This window comes from Xenopus tropicalis, chromosome 1 (genome assembly GCF_000004195.4).
Source record: "Xenopus tropicalis strain Nigerian chromosome 1, UCB_Xtro_10.0, whole genome shotgun sequence".
Lineage (NCBI taxonomy): Eukaryota > Metazoa > Chordata > Amphibia > Anura > Pipidae > Xenopus > Xenopus tropicalis.
In genome coordinates, this window is record NC_030677.2 from 79,945,919 (window position 1) to 79,966,341 (window position 20,423).

Here is a 20,423-nt window from a genome sequence, read left to right on the forward strand (position 1 = left end):
CTTTCTTGTGCACACAGAAAAATAAGCACACATCTTTAAGTGGCCAAACCAATGAAGGATGCACTTGAAAAAAAGGACCACTATGTGTTCTCCTAACCCACAAGTCTGAGCATGGGATATAGTTCTACAGTGATGTGTGGTAATCAGAGACAGTAAAACACTGAAAATGAAGAAAACCCTGCAATTGCGCATGCTCATTCTCGTTACAGTATCTGTAACATATTGTAGTTGTTGTGTCAGACCAGGAAGAATCTTCTGTATCCTACATAAGGGGTCTGCAGGGGTCAGTCCTTGGTCCCTTGTTTTTCAACTTATTTATTAATGACCTGGAGGTGGGCATAGACAGTACTGTTTCTATTTTTGCTGACGACACTAAATTGTGCAAAACTAAAAGTTCCATGCAAGATGCTGCTGCTTTGCAGAGGGATTTGACAAAACTGGAAAACTGGGCAGCAAAATGGAAAATGAAGTTGAATGTTAAAAAGTGCAAAGTTATGCACTTTGGTAAAAATAATATAAATGCAATTATACACTAAATGATAGTGTGTTGGGGGTATCTTTACTGGAGAAGGATCTGGGAATTGTTGTCTCAATCCAGGCAGTGTCATTCTGGGTCTTGCATAAAAAAGGGCATTGACTCAATGGATAAAAATATAATTTTGCCTCTTTCTAGGTCTCTGGTAAGGCCTCAACTTGAGTATGCAGTTTTGGGCTCCAGTCCTTAAAAAGGATATTAATGAGCTGGAGAGAGTGCAGAGACGTGCAACTAAACTGGTAAAGGGGATGGAAATTTAAACTATGATGTTAGACTGTCAAGGTTGGAGTTGGACATGAGGGGACCTGGTTACTCTATGCAAGTACATTAGAGGGATTATAGACATATAGGGGTGTTCTTTTTTCCCATAAAAATGATCAGTGCACCGGAGCCCATCCATTTAGATTAGAGGAATGGAACTTTAATTTGAAGCAGTTGTGGGTGCAGCTGTGATTATGTAATTTTGAAGCACACCTCAGTCACGCATAGTTCTCGCCCACAAAACAGTGACAGTGTTGTTTTTTTCTGTCTCTTTGAATCTTATGCTTCTGCACATCAGTATCAGTTTCTCCAATCCCACAACAACAGTGGCTGTGTTGCTTTTTTCTTTAACTCCCTGCATCTAGCAGTGTTTCTTGGTCTGCTGCCGCCTTAAGCAGTGGGCCCGATGCCATCCCCCCTTACCTCTTCCGACTCGGAGCGGGTCTTGGGGGGGGCCATGACGCTAGTGCAGAGAGCGCTAGTGCACTCCCTGCACTAGAACAGCTGAATTTCTGTTTCAAAAATGGAGATTTGGTTCTTACAGTTACCAGAAGTTACCAGTAGTGTTTCTACACATTTTTATCAGGTTCTCCTATCTAATGATATACTGTCTCTGCATGTTAGTATCGGAGTGGAGAACTTGATACCAATGTGTAGAAACACTACATGGTTAGATAAAGGGAGTAACAAGGAAAAAAACAAGACTGCCACTGTGGAATTGGAGAACTGTACATCTTATTGTGTGCTGTTTATAGCTATATACTGTATATTCTCTTACCTTTCTTCCCTATTACTAACATTGGGAGGAAGCATAATTTTTAGCGGACAGGCCATTAAAGTATTAGCCAGTGTTAGTGACCCTCTTTTCTATGTAAATTATAAATTATTTTGAAGCCACTGCATGTTGTGTAATGTAGTTTGTTTGCTGGTAAGGTTTATATAGAATTACAATACCCAGAATGCAATGGAACTAGGTGGTACAGTGAATGTCCCGCGTTTCTGTAATCTATTACGGAAATGCAGGACATTCATTGAACTATCCGGGACAGCGGGATGCGCTATTAAAAGCGGGACAGTTGGGGGGTATGATATACAGTATATTCCAGTTTTCCTTTAAAATAGGACACGGGCATTATGCATTGGAAGCAGGGGGTTTACAGTTGTATCTGTATTCTCACTTTATATAAGCATACTTAGTTATTATTTGTCGAATAAGTGTTGTCAAGGTGAAGTACTCCTTAAAGGAGAAGGAAAGGCTAAGTCACTTGGGGGTGCTAAAATGTTAGGCACCCCCAAGTGACTTTAATCGCTTACCTCGTACCCCGGGCTGGTGCCCCTGTTAGGAGAAAACCGCACCAGCCCGGGGTACCTGGAGCGTAGCGCTTCCTCCTTCCGGCTTCGTTTTGCCGGGACCCCACGACCGGCGCATGCGCAGTGAAAAGCCGACTTCTCTGTTAAAGTTCGGCTTTTTCACTCTACTGCGCATGCGCTCGCACGCGAAGTAGGAAGGAGGAAGCGCTGCAGCTACCCCGGGCCCTCCTAACAGGGGCACCAGCCCGGGGTAAAAGGAAAGCGATTTAATTCACTTGGGGGTGCCTAACATTTTGGCACCCCCAAGTGACTTTGCCTTTCCTTGTCCTTTAAGTGTATTACCTGTATACCATATACATACGTATATAAGTATACAAATTGCTGGCACTTGCACTCTGGTAAGTTGAATTGTGATGACGAATTTTATGTACTCTGCTGATGATTTATTAATTATAAAAATATAATTTCCTATACCTATCCTGCATTCATAGTACTATAAGAACAGTATTCTATTCTAATGCTCTTACATTAAACTGTGGCTATTACTAGATGCACAGGGCAATGAAGCAGTCCATGTTTCTACATATTGGGGTTCATTTACTAATGTCTATATTTTTTTTTATGATTTGTGATTTATTTATTTATTGTGATTTATTAAAGGGCAGATTTATCAAAATGTGAGTTTAGAGCATAATACATAAAAATTCACTCATGTTCCATACATTCCTCTGGGATTCCTATGAATGAGTTTTTATGTATTAAGCTCCAAACTCACATTTTGATAAATCTGCACATGTAATATGTGTTGTGCGACTGTAGATCTGTCATATAACACATTTTTCATTACTCTGAAAGTACCAAGTTAGGAGACATACAAATCAAACACAAAATAGCAGACAGACAGCCTTTGAAAAAAAGCTACTTTATTTAAAAAATGTAATATATGAAATGTATATACCCTATATTTTTATAAATATAGAGTATTTTACAGTAAAAAAAATTATATATATATAATAGTTATACATACAGGGAGATGTATATGCCCTAGACTTTTGAATCTCATTGCTCCTATTATGTCTAGTATGGGACAACTGCTATGTTAGATATAACTAGATGTAACTAACTATATGTAACTATTAGTAAATGTAGTATGGAAAAGTTTATTAGGATGAGTAAGATCAACATAAAAAATGCATGGTGCAATAACACATATTAAATGGAAATATATTTCTCATTAATTTAGGCTTAAATAAAATAAAGTATAATGAATTATAATGAACAATAATCACAATTGCAGTTACAGTATCTTGTCAATTCCACAACTATCTCTCAAGAGAGAAAAATCTAAAATCCCAGCCCCCACCCCTACGCTGATAAAAATTATAGCAACCCTTATGTATTTGTATAAATCAGATTCAGATATGGGACTTATTATCCAGAATTCTTGGGACCTGGGCTTTTATGGATAAGGGATCTTTCCATAATTTACACACAAAAAATAATTGTAACATTAAATAAACCCAATAGGATTGTTTTGCCTCCAGTAAGGATTCATTATACAGTATCTTAGTTGGAATCAAGTACAAGGTACTGTTTTATTATTAAAGAGAAAAATTAAATCATTTTTAAAAATGTGATTTTTTTTTTTTGTTTACAATGAAGTCTAATGTATATAGACTTACCATAATTCAGAGCTTTCTGGATAATGGGTTTCCAGATCATACATGTACAGAAATAGGATGTCTCAAGTGGAGTGCTCTGCGATAACAATAAGCCCATAACATTGGCTCATTGTTTTAAAAGGAGCATATGAAGAATAAACATAACCATTAAGCTGAATCATTTAGATAGATTTTTCCCTGAAACCAGTGCTACATTAAAATAAATACGATTCATATAATTCATATCCATGTAACATAACCATAGGCGGAGAGGGGCGACATTTGTAGGGTTACAGCTTAGATTGCTCATGCTGCAGAATATATTTTCTTCCACTATACAGTAAATGTACTTAGGGTGACTTTACTATAACATAGCAAACCTTGCTTGTTCTATGTTCTGTGCCTTTAGAAGCTGCTTTTGACTCATTTTATGGTGCCAAAACTTGTTCCTTTAATGTTCTGAGAATTTTCTTCTCATATCTGTGTGCTAACTTATTCACTCATAACATGTGACCCATTTGAAAACCAGGTTGTTGAGCTGATACTGTTAGTGGCATAACTGCAAACCCACAGGAGAAAACTGTTAACGCGGGTTCCCCTACGCACACCCCTGCAAAAACTTGTGTGGTGGCGTGATCCTGTTAGAGAGAAACAAGATATCTTCTTTGAGCCGGATGAACTTGTACCTTCTGCCCTACGGTAGTTAAGCCACTGCATACTGTTTATTGAGAACAAATAGACTGCTGGATGATATGAGGAACTGCAAAACACACCTAATATAAAGAAACCGATGGAAACTTTAGTTCTTCATTTCTTCTGTGAATTCCTGTATCAAGAAGGGAAATAAAAACAATTAATATTGTGAGACATAGGGCTTATTTACTAACTACTAACTAACTATTTAACTAACTTTTTTATTTTAAACTCAATTTAGATTTTTTATTTAATAAACAGCTTATCTCGCAGTGACTTCTCCTTGTGACTTTTTTTTTTAGTAAATATTAGACATTCAGGAAAAGAATTTAGTCGAATTTGAAGATAAAATAAAAAAAAGAGAAATTTTGGCGTTTTAGTAAATTTGCCCCATAATTTGTTAGAAATTAGAACTCACCACAGAAAAAGTTACCCCCTTTCTAATCATTCCTATGGGAGTTTTAGAAGTGTATTTATCAATGGGTAAATTATAACTTAGTTTCACCCTCCAATAATTATGCTTCTAAGAATCTTTAGGAATTAATAGACAGGGGGTATATTTTTCTATAGGGAGCTGTAATTTCACATTTTGATAAATCTGCCCCTTAGATTCTTTTCTTTTTATGACTTTATCATCAATTTAGGTGTCCAGTAGCAAACACTAAGGGGCACATTTACAAAAGCACGAACGCTCGAGCGTTCATGCAAACACTCCGCACGACTTTTTCGTACGCCGCACGACTTTTTCGTACGCCGCACAACTTTTGCACGAAAAAATCGGAAAGGTTTTACCGCTGTTTACAATTGTTCGGTATGAAAATTTTGTGACTTTCAGATCGCCAATACGATATTATCGTGACTAATACGATTTTTTCGTAAGCATTTTCGTGATATTTGCGATCTTCCGAAATTTTCGTTTCCAATACGATTTTTTCCCATTCGTGATTCGGATTCGTGGATTAGAAAAATACTATCTGGAACACAGTTTGCTCTTCATTACTAGCAAATTTACCCAAAGCTTGAAGTGGAAAATCTCAATTTGAAGCATGCAAACAACTAAGCCCTAAAAGCCCTAAAATCTCATTCTACTCTTTTTTTTCAATAATTCGGAAAATCTAATAAATCAACCCCAAACTATGGTTTAATAGAAAATAATTGTAAGGAGGAATCCCACTTATAATTAGGATACATTTGTTTTTTCAAAGACTATATCATAAATATTTTGAAAATCAGGAAGTGTCCTTATCTCTCTTAATAATAAACTTTAAGTTGTTGAACTTACTGTGGAACTGTTCCCCCCATCTCCTTGGCGATTACCCTTAAGGCTACATTTTGTAGTTCCCTTCTGATATCTTACTAACTGATTTTAGGGTTATGGGTTCAAATTCCTAGGCTGGCTAATTCTATACCTTTGTCCTCAGCCTTTGATGCCACCTCCAAGCAGCCCTCAGCTACTGAGACAGTGTGCAGAGAGGCAGCTGGGGAGTTTTAAAGAGATAGTGACACTTTCCAGATACATTTGGAAACGGTCATTATCATTTTAGTTAAGTGGTAACAATCATTTTCCCTTTACAGTTTAAAAAAGGACTTTCACATAACAGTAAACCTAATTACCTAATTAACTTGGTGCTACATTGTACAACCTCTCAATGTACAAACACATCAGCTAGAAAGAGTAAATATTGCCCCAATGAAAATTTAATAGGAGAAATTAAAGTTTAATGGCGCAGTTCACCTTTTAGGAATTGCAAATAAAGTATTTACATCATAAAAAGGCATCTGTGTACAGACATTTTTAGGCTGTCAGTGCTCAAAGCCTTTTGTAATAGGCTGAATGATGTATATTTATTTATTTCATCTTACTCAGCACAGGCATAGGATCACAACACTTTTAGATTTGAAATTGCATCTTCCTTTTTGCTGCACTGGGTAGTTGCCTTTCCATAAAGGTTACAGAAGAGTAATTGTAAGAGGCAGAACATAACTACTCTTAGCTAGTGAGCAAATTTTTTCACCAGGCATGGATTTTCACCTTGCAGCAAAATTCCATGTTTCATCAAAAAAAATTTGGTGAAAAGTTGTCGACTATTGACTTTAATGCATTTTTTTGCTAATTTTTCAGTAAATCGAAATGAGACAGATTCGCTCATAACTACTCTTAGCAAACTCCAGGCCTGGAACTCCTCATCCTCATCCTCTTCCCTGTGTCTCCCAGCAGTGATTTGTAACTGCTAGAATTTCCACATATGTATTCCAGCTAATTGTTAATACTCTATATTTCAAGTATGCAAACATTCTTGCAAAATAACTGAGTTTACCTTTTAAGAATCTTTTTGACAACGGTGGTTAACCACTTGGCTTTTGGATTTAAACAGTGTTGGACTCCATTGCGTAACGTCACACTAAGCAAGAAGAAAGGAAAAACAAGTAAACATCTGTTGGATGTGCAATATGTATTAAGACTCAGGGCAAGATATATAAAAGTGGAACTCAAAGAAATCTTATGCCAAAGTGCTTGTTATTTATTTCATATTTATCATCTTTACCTTTGTATATCTTTGTTTTGTGTTTTAAAGCAATCCTGCATACATGTGTTTCGGTAGCAACTGCCCTAATATAGCAAGTATTTGTCTATAACACTAAATTACATGACCAACAACCAGATTTATCATACAGAACTATCCCCATCAATAATATTGAGATATTTTGCCACCCATGTGGAAATGAAATCGGATTTTGCAATTGAGCCTACAGAAGATAGGATGAGCAGCATATCACTGTATTAATGAGGTCTTCATTGAACTGGGTTTTTAAACCTGTCCAGTTGAGATTGCTCAGCAGGCCTGTCAGGAAGCCCCATACAAAAGAAACAATTTTAATTATAAGGAAATGAATGGAATTGTTGTATCTTATAGTCAGGGCTGCTATCAGGCGGCAACCAGACCTGCTGTAGGGGTCTAGAACATTTAAGGTCCAGGGGGAAGGAGGCTGGACACCCACAATTTTATTGTCTTTTTTATGCAGAACTATCTAGGTAGGGATCTAGAATACTGTAGAAGCAGAGACTCATCACAAGATAATCACAATACCTATACAGGAGGCCAATAGCAGTATTCTGCAGTGATAGTAGAATAGTGAATAACCAAGTTATTTACCATTACAAAATTACTAATTGCAAATGCAACTATTTTTACACACTTTTGTAAAAAGTGTTTATATTTATTTAATATATTGCATGGATTCATGGATATCAGAGAACCTAGTGATGCGTTTTATGAAACTTTTAATGAAAGACAATGTCATTTTAAGTAACTCTTCAATATACATTAATTGAAAATATGAACCTATTTATAAATATATTTGTAATATTGATTAGTATTTGTAATTTGTATGTCTGATGCATACATCCTTCTGTTGTACAGCACGGTGGGATATGTTGGTGGTTTTTAAATACATATTAAATAAAATCAAAAGCAACATTTGCCTGTCTCTTTTATTGTATGCACTACTAGCTATGACCCCTGAAGCCTGATTGACAGACCTGAAGAAAAAATGACTTCCGCTACACTGTTTCATGTGTCACAAAGAAATATAGGAAGGAATAAATAAACACAAATTTAAAAAGCAATTTACAAATAACTTTGTGAAAAATGAATGTGTTTTGTAAAATTGCAAATAAAAAGTTTTATTTTATAGGCTTTTTATATTTTTCTCAAAATTTTAACAAATGATAGAAATTGACCTTTTAGCTGAAATTTTGAGGTTGTATAATAAGCTGCAGTAAAGAAGGGAACTCCAAATAGATTTTCAAGTAGCATTTATAGGGGAATATTTATACATAAAGTTCATTGTTCTATGCTCTTAATGCGCCGGTGGTTAAACCTTTACTGTGATTTAACCAGTGCTTGAACCTTTACAGAACCTTTACTAGAAAACAGTAAAGCTGTTGTGTTTTCACTGAGGCATGTCTCATTAAATTTCTACATTTCGTATGCAAAGTACAGATGTACATACATGCAATTTTATTGGGGTTCTAGTTGCAGCTATGTGACAATTGTGCTGTTTATGGCATTCAGCATTATTATTACATCTACTTGTGATGCACTGGGTATAATTCTGCTGCATGTAATGACGCATCCTGCAGAGGGTGCACTGTAATAACCACCAGCTTAAGGGCTCTGGCACACGGGGCAGATTAGTCGCCCGCGACAAAACTCCCTGTTTGCGGGCGACTAATCTCCCCGAGTTGCTATGACCCGCCATCCCGCCGGCGAACATGTAAGTCGCCGGCGGGATGGCACACGTGGCGGGGCGATTTCAGGAAATCGCCGAAAAAGACTCGCGAGTCTTTTTCGGCGATTTGCGCGAGATTGCGCCGCCGCGTCTGCCATCTCGCCAGCGACTTACATGTTCGCCGGTGGGATGGCAGGGGTAGGCAACTCGGGGAGATTAGTCGCCCGCGAACAGGGAGTTTTGTCGCGGGCGACTAATCTCCCCCGTGTGCCAGAGCCCTAAAGGAGAAGGAAAGATAAAAATTAAGTAAGGTTTATCAGAAAGGTCTATGTAAATACAGCCATAAGCACTCACAGAAACACTGCACTAAGCCCTCTATCAAAAGAAAGGATTTCTTGTCTCCTTTTTCCCTGCACCAGAGTCTGAGCAGCTCTCTCCTCTTTCCCCTCTCCTGCTCCCCCCTCCCATAAGAATGCTAAGAACGCCCTTCCCCCCCCTAGGAATGTGTGATCTGAGCCAATCAGCAGGAAGCTTCCTCATAGGGGCCGATTTACTAATCCACGAACGGATCGAAAGCGCCCAAATGCATTTTTTTCGTAATGATCGGTATTTTGAGATTTTTTCGTCACCGTCGCGACTTTTTCGTAAATTGTCGCGACTTTTTCGTAGCAGTTATGAATTGTCGCGACTTTTTTGTAGCTGCCGCGAAAAAATCAGAAAGGTTTGCCCGCCATTTACTAGCGCTCAATAAGAAGTCAGTACGAAAAGTCGTAACGGCTACGAAAAAGTCGCGACAATTCACGAAAAAGTCACGGGTATGCGAAGGTATGCCTTTAGCTCGAGATTAACACTTTATTAGCCTTTCCTTCTCCTTTAAAATGGTGGTAGCTCTGTTGTTCCCCATTGATAATAGGCACACTTGCATGCAAATCCAAAAAGTCGCCAGCATCTTTGGATGCAAGTATTGTACCTAATGAATGGAGTCCCTTTTTGTGCAACCACAACTGAGCCTGTGGTTGTAAGTGAGCCCTTAAGGGCTCTGGCACACGGGGGAGATTAGTCGCCCGCGACAAAAGTCTCTGTTCGCGGGCGACTAATGTGCCAGAGCCCTAAGTCTGTGCTAGCGACGTCTGGGAAATAAAGTTAAAGTGGGGGACTAGTGCTACCGAAGGAATAAAGTCAGTGATTGAATTCACTAGGCAGTGCGTAAGTTTTAAATACACAGTAACCATAAATTTATGAATACACAGTAACTATAAGTGTCTTAAAGTCAAAATCACAGCAACTACCTTTTGCGTGGCTTTAACCTAAGACAGCATTTCTTAACCTTTTTCTCCGGGGACCCACATTAAGTAGCAAATGTAGCTTTGTTACCCAAATTGAGAACTCTTTCCTACTTTGTTTAGGGAAGGCTGTGGTGACCTATCCTCACATTCCATGTTTATCTGACAGAGGGGAATTGGAAAAAGAACATGTAGGGAGCATGTTAAAAAGTACAGTGCTTCTATACACACTATTACCATTCAGTCTTCTCTGATTAATTGCATGAAACTGTAAAGAACAGGGTGCTCAGACGAAAGAACCCTTAAAGGAAAACGAAAGGCAAAATCACTTGGGGGTGCTAAAATGTTAGGCACCCCCAAGTGACTTTAACCGCTTACCTCGTACCCCAGGCTGGTGCCCCTGTTAGGAGAAAACAGCACCAGCCCGGGGTACCTGGAGCGGATCGCTTCCTTCTCCCTGCTTCCGTTGCTGAAATGCCAGCGGTGGGCGCATGCGCAGTAGAGTGAAAAGCCGACTTTAATAAGTTCGGCTTTTCACTCTACTGCGCATGCGCGCGCAGCGAGTCAGGAAGAAGTAAGAGCCGGCAGCTACCCCGGGCTGGTGCTGTTCTCTCCTCACAGGGGCACCAGCCCGGGGTAAAAGGTAGGTGGTCAAAGTCACTTGGGAGTGCCTAACATTTTGGCACCCCCAAGTGACTTTGACTTTCTTTTTCCTTTAAATTAACAGCAGCTTTGAGTTGGCAGTACTTTCAGGGTTACCTTAATGGGTTCCACCAACACACACAATCACATGCTAATACCTTTATTGATAATGTTTGCTCAAACTGTTGCCATTCAGCAAAAAAGCAACTGGTGGGGAAAAAAGGGGGAAAAGCATGAAAGTATAAGGGTGAAGACACAGGGAGCCACTAGTAGCAGCTACTTTTTCACGACTATACACCAGAAAAAACCCTGCCATAAAAAATACTGAGAATTACCTCTGGTAAAAGACATGTAGAGACTGTCATCAGTAATTCTAAAGCATATTGCTCTAAATTATCTTATTACTATTGTAATTTTTTTAATAAAATTGAAAATATAAAATCTATTAATCTATAAAATCAATTTATAGCTTTTAAAAATTTTGCACCGTTACAAAGTTATGGTTAATTATTAAAGCAGTCTCCCATCCCCCACCCTCCAGAATCTCTGGCTCCCTGGTCTGTGACGCAGAAATGTTTGAGTGACAGAACAGAGTGAAAGCTGATTTGCTGTGGCATGTCATGAGGCCACACCTCTCAACAGCAAACATGTGCAAAGGGAAAGTAAAGGAGTAAATGGAGCCGGGTGCTTTATTTGTACATATAACAGTAAAGCAACTTATTGTTCATATATTATATATATAAATATATATATTTGGGTTTTGTGCTGCTCACCAGGAGGCTTAGATCCCCTGCCAGTCACCCTCCTGCAATTTTCACATGCAGATACACCTTTTTATTGCAGAAACAGTGGTGCAAGTTATTGTTCCAACAAAATTTATTTAAAAGTATTACAAAAGGTAAATTGTAGTTTTATAGGAATAAAATGCCCTAAAGTTATTGTTTCAATACAACTCCCAGCATCCCCTGCAGCTCACTTGGCATGTATGTTTCAACTTGCTGATGATTTACTCTATCTACTGAAATAATGTCTTTGTAAACTCTCTTGCAAGGGGGAGTTAGATATCATTAATCTTCCAGATTACAGTTGTCTAGGAGTCAAGTCTTTGGTTGCTCTGGGAAAATGTCTGGTTGCTCTGTGATTTATCAGGACCACATTAAAACAGCAAACACATATCTATTAGTGAAGGCGCCATATCTGTTAGTCTTTAAAAAGTGTCCTTTGCAACATCAAAGGCATGTACCAACATGCTTTTTAAATGTCTTACTCTAAGTCCCATATCTTTGCATGTTCTGTTTTCCCTTGCCTTCATATAGGCAACTTTGTATACTCTGCTCAAATGGCTCAGGACCTCATGTGTTATCCTCTTATCTTGCTGCTGGGTATGCTTCCAACTAAATCACCTGGGCTAATATTGTCTTCTGCACAATAATTATTTGTTATACTGTGAAAAGTGATTAACTCTGATGTCAAAAAGATAAGATAAGAAAATATTGACTTTCTAAACTATCTGCCTCACCTCAGAATTTGGCAATTGCCAGCGCTGACAGGAATCATAAACAGAATAGATGAGAACGGACAATTTAAGAATATAATGGCAAGCGTTACTAAAACAATGCACTAACATACCAAGATACAAACTGGTGGGATTATTATATCATGGACATCCTAAAACCCAAATGCAGGAAAGTTATCCTGAAAAGAATGCATAGAGAAAGAATAAACATAAAAACTATTTTTCTGTTGTGTGTACTACCCAAACATTGTTATTGCTATGTGTTACAAATATTAAGTTATTTTGTCTTTAATAAGAAATATATATGAATTTCTAACTTATGGGTTTCATACTTACAGTTGTACAATAGAAGTTCCAGATTTCAAGAAGAAAAATCATCCTGATTTACCAACTTCTTCATTCTAAAAAAGCTCATAACTCTTCTTAAGGGAAAGTGAACAGCTTACACCATTGAAAACATTTTTGTAATTTATGTTGTGTTTTTTTATGTTGCGTTTTTTTCGTAATGATCGGTATTTTGCGATTTTTTCGTATTTTTTGCGATTTTTTCGGATTCTTTACGAATTTTTCGTTACCAATACGATTTTTGCGTAAAAACGCGAGTTTTTCGTAGCCATTACGAAAGTTGCGTAAAATCTGGCGATTTTTCGTAGCGTTAAAACTTGCGCAAAAAGTTGCGCTTTTTTCGTAGCGTTAAAACTTACGCGAAACTTTGCACCTTTTAAGTTTTAACGCTACGAAAAATGCGCAACTTTTCGCGTAAGTTTTAACGCTACGAAAAAAGCGCAACTTTTTACGCAACTTTCGTAATGGATACGAAAAACTCGCGTTTTTACGCAAAAATCGTATTGTAACGAAAAATTCGTAAAGAATCCGAAAAAATCGCAAAACATACGAAAAAGTCGCAAAATGTTCGTTTTCAAGTCGGAACTTTTCCAATTCGGGTCGGATTCGTGGGTAAGTAAATCAGCCCCTTAGTCTTTTGTTCAAAGGTGAACATCCCCTTTAAGATGGATATACAGAAGAAGATTTACTTCTTTGTAAAGGCAGCTAAAAATAGTGTCTCTGTGCTGATTTAACCACTTGAGTGACGGGCCCATTGGACTGATCTGGTCATTTGGCCCCTTAGTGTCCTGCGGCATGCATGGGAGGCTAGGGGCTGTGCATACCCACTAGCAGAGAGCCTCTACTTGTGGTCCTTGGCAGACAGGATTTTCTACCCAACCTGAACAATATCTAAATAAGCTAGAAATTAATCAGGTACGGTGTCATTCTAGGTCCCTAGACAAGCCGGAAGCCTCAGGACATGACCAAACTGACAGTTAATATTTGCCTGTGTATGACCAGATATGTATGTATATCTTTATATCTTTAGATATAGAAGGTCTGTTGAATCCAGCTGAGCAATTTTCAACTATAACCATGACTTTGCTACTTCAAGAGTGTTAATCTCAAAAGTCCCTTTATCTATTAAAGAGGATGTGAAAAATGTAAAAGAAAAATTAAGCAATGTACAATTTCTAGCTTCTGTGTAATGTATCAAGTACAAGGTACTGTTTAATTATTACAGAGAAAAGGGAAATCATTTTTTAAAGTATGAATTACTTAAAATGGAGTCAAAGGGAGATTGCTAACCCATATTTCTGAACTTTCTGAATAATGGGCTTTTGGATGACAGATCCCATACCTGTACAGGTATGGGATCCATTATCCAGAAAGTTCTGAATTACGGAAAGGCAAACTTACTTAGACTCCATTATAAGCAAATAATTATATTTTTTAAAAATGGTTTAGTTTCTCTCTGCAATAATAGAACAGTATCTATTGGCACTCTGCAGCTCCAACCTGGCCCAAGGCAAGTCACGATACCGCAGCTTGAATGAATCCAAAACTTTCATACCCGTTGTGACAAATACGATTTTGTCGCACAAACTGTCGTGCAATTTGTCTCAAAGTACGAAAAATTTGCGCAAATGAACGAAAAAAATCACAGAAGTGTCACTGGTACATTGATTTTAACATTTAATAATGCAAATGCCCATATCAGAATAATTATATATATATATATATATATATATATATATACACACACACAGTATATCTATACAAAAATATTTTAAATATGGGGTATACTTTTCTCAAAGTATCTAGACTGGAGGAAATGTAATGAATTCCTTCATTGTATGGATATGTTTAGCAAATGATCATTGGAAATTTAAGGTCAGTAGATTAAAGTTACAAAGAGCCTTGCTTTGCAAAAAAAAAAAGAAAGAACAAAAAATAACCTTTGATAAAGCTCTGACTACATTTGTTAACTGCCTGACAGCTTTTCCCTTTGGATATTAGTAGGATTACCAAGATCATGAAAAGACCCTGTATTAAAACCACATGACAGTAAGCTGAGCAATGCTTTATAAAACCCAGGGATGTGTTGAAGTTGCATTTCTGACATAGGGTACAGGAAAATGTACCATTCATAGTCATTACTTCCAGCATTTATTATTGAACATCACTGTAATGCTTATGAGGCTCATTTATTAATGCTCAATTTTCTGCAGTAGCTAATAGTGACTAAGCAGAGATTTCTTCTACTGGCTAATTGGTTGCTATGGGTAACACATGGCTACGGCACAGATACAGATTTGCCCACTGTGACTACATTAACCCCACGTGTTTACTTTAATATTTATACTTACATTACTTCCACCCTGGGACAATGAGGACCATTTGGAGTAACCTCTAAGGAGCGAATGTGTTTTTTGTGAAAGGGGGTTGATACAGTAGAGATACATTGGCAACGCAGTTCCCTCATTATTGAGTCTCCTGCAAATAAATTTAAAAAATTACTAAAGATAATGTATTAGACAAATAGACAATATGTTTTGCTAATATCTGGGTGGTCTGGTTGATAAACTGCTAAAAACACCATTAAATCACCTAATACAGGTATGGGACCCCTTATCCGGAAACCCGTTATCCAGAAAGCTCCGAATTACGGGATGCCTGTCTCCCATAGACTCCATTTTAATCAAATAATTCAGAATTTTAAAACTGATTTCCTTTTTCTATGTAGAAATAAAACAGAACCTTTTAATTGATCCCAACTAAGATATAATTAATCCTTATTGGATGCAAAACAATCCTATTGGGTTTAATTAATGTTTTATTGATTTTTTAGTAGAATTAAGGTACTGAGATCCAAATTACGGAAAGACCCCTTATCCGGAATACCCTTGGTCCTGAGCATTCTGGATAACAGGTCCCATACCTGTATATGGGACTGGGACTGACTTGCTTTTAGTATTGCCCCTGCAGCAGACTAATTCAAATGTAGGAATTTGCATTGATACTCCAAGTTATCCAAAAGACAAAGCAAAAGCTAATGGTGATAGCAGACTCAATGTTTTGTCATCAGTGCTAAACCAACTCCTCATGGGCAACAAAACATCCAACCATACCTTTGCATTGGTGTCAGTGTGAACTGCTGCCATCTGTCTTAGGATACAGGTATAGGATCGTTTATACAGAATACTTGGGACTTAGAGAATGTTATAAAGACCTTTCAGCTGATGATGTCCAGTCATTTGTTTTATATGCAGCATAATTCAGAAATGGAGATGCTGTAATATTGCTCTCTGGTTTAACCAAAACAGGCAAGAATAGCTATGAAAAATATGTTTCAGATGTACTACCCAAGAACTCCACAATACATTTTTGGATTTTTGAGAAAAAGATTAGATATTTCAGGAGCTCATAAAATCCCTTTCCCTTATTGTGTATAAATTGTATGTACAGCAGTAATGATTTAGCATACTGAGTGCCATAGAATTGAAATGAATAGATATTAAAAATAAAACAAATCCGTATACTATCCATGTGCCACACATACTCATATATCATGTAGAAAAAAAATAATTTTTTTGTTAATGCCTTCCTTCCTTGTATTCATTGTATCAGTAATGTAAACTAAATAGGAATATTTCTTACCATAGGATGCTGGAAGACAATGAGATAAAAGCAGAATGAAACCAATCATGTACAGTGAATTTCTCTGGCTCTGCATACTGGAGATTGTAGAGGTGCTTGCAGGTTAGATGAGTGGGCAACAAGCAAATTAATTGTTATACAGGAATACACTGGCTTCCCATTCTCAGCTTGTACCGACTGCCTTCTAGATTTATAATTATCCCAGAAAGAAAGGAGGGAATTCCAAAGTCTATTCTCCGCCCCTTGTAGTTGCTGCAATATCTGCATCTTTCCAAGGAAAGCTTGTCATGTAGTTATTGTGTACATTTGCAGAGGAAATATGGGTCAAGGATGGGGAAGATATATGAGAACGTTGACTTTGAAAGGCCATGACCTTACTGGCTGCAATAGAAGTTAAGTTATTATATTATAACAGTTATTGAAAGGTTAGCTTTTGATCTGTAAATAGTTAAAACAGCAATATATTATTCTCTTAAACTTAAATGTATTATAATGGACACACACTGATGAAAATGTTATTGATGGAAATTCCTTTATATACATTTTATTTATAAAATTTCAACTGACATTTAACCTAAGTTTACAAAATCATGTTAAAAAAACTCAAGGACACTTCTCAAAAATCCAGCTAAAAGGGCTGTGCTGATTGTATTTAATGCATTTAACAGAGGTGTCACTGATTTCTTCATATAGTCTGGTAACTGTAAAGGGGATGTAAAGCCATAAAAAGAACATATTTCTAAACAGCATTCCTCTATACCTTCAGTATAAAAGACAGTTCTGTATTACTAGTTCTAATTTTTGAAACAGAAGCCAACTGATTAACAAACCTGGGAAGACGCATGCCAAGAATTGCAGGAAATGGCTAGAAGAGAGCAGACTTCTTCAGTATTAGCTGTGCAGAAAGGGACAAGCAAATTCTGCTTTCATTAACAATGTCCTTGATTTATTACTTATCATTGTTGCTTTTATGTACAAGTATGGGATCTGTTATCCGGAAACTCATTATCCAGAAAGCACCTAATTTGGGAGGTTTAAATAATGTACATTAATAATCATTTCCTTTTTGTCTATAATAATAAAACAATCCTACTGGGTTGATTAACGTTGAATTTTTATATTTCAGAAAGACCCCTTATCCAGAAAACCCCAGGTCCTAAGCATACTGGTGTTGAATACACCAGTATATAGAAAAGTTGTTTTAAATTGCATTATTTTCATAAGGGTTTTAAACATGCCACCCTAATGCTGGTGTTGTTTTGACACTTCTTTTGTGTACTGCATGCCTCTTGGCAGTTGCTCCACTTTAGTTACCTTTACTTTGTATATTCTATCCTGTACTACTGGTGATATCTGACAAAGAAACTATCTTAGTGGACAAGGATCTTGGTTTAAGATTACCAGATCATTTGAAAAATCGGAGGTGCTTCTACTACATGCAAGTTACTGGACTACGTTAATTTAATAATACAGTCCTTTTAACTGTATTTTCCAGAAGCATCTCCAAATTTCCATATGATCTGGGAATCTTAGCGTGAGTGAGGCTTAGCCAACCTGGACAGCATGAACGAACTAGAGGCCATACTGCTGTAAAAATGAGTGTTGCTATATATAGAGAGGCTTCAGATGGGGTTTTTTTTTTTTGCCTTCCTCTGGATCAGCTAGAAGTTAGGCAGGTTATAGGCATTATGGTTGAACATGATGGACGTACGTCTTTTTTCAACCTAACTTACTATGTATGTTACTATGTATATCTAAGTTTGCATTAGTAATATACAGCTTTATTATTGTTCCCCAAAATGCTGTATTCAGATCACAGTTGTGTAGGTATGTCATACATAAGTAGACTCCATTTGTCCAGAGCAAGACTCCACTGAGGGAAAATTATTCAACTTATGCAGCTTTAACATTTATACACACACTTACACATTTAGTGCAGTGCTGTCCAACTTCTGTGGTACCAAGAGCCGAAATTTCTCTAGCATACATAGTGGAGAGCCGCTAATGAGAGCCAGTTTTGACCACTCCCCTTTTTTAAACCACACCCACTTCAAACAACTCCCATGTTATCACAAGAGCTTTTAAGACCATGCCCACATCAACGGTGGTAGCGCAGCAAAAACCCCAATGCATGGTATGCACTATGGGGATATCAACTATAATTCAAATGTGGAAGAATTATATTATGTCATATTAAGACACGCCCTTAAATCCATATACATCTTCCTCCCCAGCCTGTGTGTGCCATACTCTGCCTGCCCTACCCCACCTGTGTGCAATAATCTGCCTGCCCTTAGCTGCCTGTGTGTGCCTTACACACAGGCAGTACATACAGTGACACAATGCCGGCACTGCTCCTACTCTGAGGTGTGAAGAGGTGAACAATGTAGTTGCTTACAGTCTGAGCCTGAGGTGTGAACAATGCAGGGGGTTAAACAATGCAGGGATTAAAAGGTGAGAACAGTACAAGGGATTACATGTTTAAGCAATACAGGAGGATTACAGCCTGAATCTAAAGACTGAACCATGCAGGGGGCCATTTAATCTCAGTACTGATACCATTTAAATCTTACACAAAGGTAAGCCATCAAAGCAGCCAGACAGGTGGGGGGTCATGGACTGCCAGTTGGACAGCACTGATTTAGTGAATAACACTGTAGGTAAAAGGAATCCTATTGGGCTTACAATCCATTTCAGATGGAAGGGAACAAATGTATAAAATCTAAAGTTACATAAATGGAAAGACAATATTTTTCCCCACTAGGTGGAAGTGTTGTAAAAAAAAATTTTTTTTACAGAAGCGCAAACTCCAGCAATCAAAATCTCATTTGCATTGTTCAAGGGTTGGTTCTTGACGTGAACAAGAAAAATTGCACATGTGCATCTAATGACATATATATATGTGTGTATAGCGAACCCAGGGTGGCACTCTGCTTCAGCTCCTAGCTCGGGTGCAAGGTAAATGATTTAAATATCCAAAAAAGACCAGCAACACCGAGTTATATTTCAAAAACAATCAATTGTGTATTAAAAATGCATGAACAGGCTGTTCATGCGTTTTTAATACACAATTGATTGTTTTTGGAATATAACTCGGTGTTGCTGCTCTTTTTTTGGATATATATGTATATATATATATACTTACATGCATTATATATATATATATATATATAGTTCCAGGACAGGTAGCACTCCACAAACAATAGAAAATGCCCGGGTGCTAATGCCAGTAAAAAATGAATCTAGGTGCATGGATAAGCCAGCACTCACGGGACTTTTAACAACAGTAAAAAATAAAAGATTATACCAAAGCAAAGCGTCACAGCATGGTTTCTTTATTCATCCGACGTTTCAGTTCCAGCAGGAACTTTCATCAGGGAGATGAAAGTTCCTGCTGGAACTGAAACGTCGGATGAATAAAGAAACCATGCTGTGACGCTTTGCTTTGGTATAATCTTTTATTTTTTACTGTTGTTAAAAGTCCCGTGAGTGCTGGCTTATCCATGCACCTATATATATATATATATATATATAAAAAACAAAGTTTGTCAGAACACAAGACTTTAAAATAAAAACAATATTTATGATAATAAATGCATTAAAGTGACCTTAAGGCTGTGAGCTGAAATGTTGGCCCTTCGAAGTTACTATAATAATATTTTCCTTTTTTATTAAGTTCTGTGTTCTGCCCAAATTTGTTATCTCTTTTATCAAATGTGGGAGTTTAGAACTTAATTTACCTTTTGAGTCATATGGAGTGCCTGAGTTTGTTAGGCTAATGCCACACAGGGGCGTATTCTGGGCAAGCTGTAAAACACTTACAACTGTAAGTTTAGCCTACCTTGTGCATGCATCCGAATGAGGCACATGTAGCCGATATCCACCAAAAAACGTAATCTTCATCAGATATCGGCTACATGTGCCTGCGTGTCTTAATATTGCCTGCACCCGAGCATATTTCATTCATTCGAGTGCAGGCACAGGTAGGAGCATATGTATAAATATATGCCATACGCTAAGGGGCCTATTTATCAAGGTACGATCGGCTCCAAATACAAAAAAAATCACTTTTTTTCTAAGTTTTCGTACCTTGTGTATTTTTGACAATTTTTTCATTAATTTGCGTGGCTTTTTCGTACTGTGCATTAAAAATTACACAACAAAATCGTATTGTCACAACGAGTACAAGCCAGGTTGGAGCTGCAGAGTGCCATTGAGTCCTATGGGAGGCTTCCAAAATCATGCACTGAAGGATCAAAGTCAGAAAGGTTTTCCTGCCGTTTCCAATCATTCGATGCAAA

The 20,423-nt window shown here is 37.5% G+C and overlaps 1 protein-coding gene across 1 annotated transcript; it reads right to left on the reverse strand.

Moving 5' to 3' along the window:
* Window positions 1-3,013: 3,013 nt before the first annotated feature.
* On the reverse strand, window positions 3,014-16,316 carry cxcl2 (C-X-C motif chemokine ligand 2). The gene is made up of 4 exons (XM_002941769.5): window positions 16,123-16,316; window positions 14,832-14,958; window positions 6,780-6,863; window positions 3,014-4,594 (listed from the first exon to the last, which is right to left on the reverse strand). Exons 1-4 carry the CDS (start codon window positions 16,196-16,198, stop codon window positions 4,576-4,578), a joined length of 306 nt encoding a protein of 101 aa, XP_002941815.1. The 5' UTR covers window positions 16,199-16,316; the 3' UTR covers window positions 3,014-4,575.
* Between the last annotated feature and the right edge of the window lie 4,107 nt (window positions 16,317-20,423).

Bases quoted from the DNA above. Each gene is read 5' to 3' on its own strand.
- cxcl2 (XM_002941769.5), bottom strand. From the start codon at position 16,198: ATGCAGAGCCAGAGAAATTCACTGTACATGATTGGTTTCATTCTGCTT. The intron at 14,959-16,122 runs GTAAGAAATATT...ATTTATTTGCAG, and splicing joins TTGTCTTCCAGCATCCTATG to GAGACTCAATAATGAGGGAA. The intron at 6,864-14,831 runs GTAAGTATAAAT...CTTCTTGCTTAG, and splicing joins TGTCCCAGGGTGGAAGTAAT to TGTGACGTTACGCAATGGAG.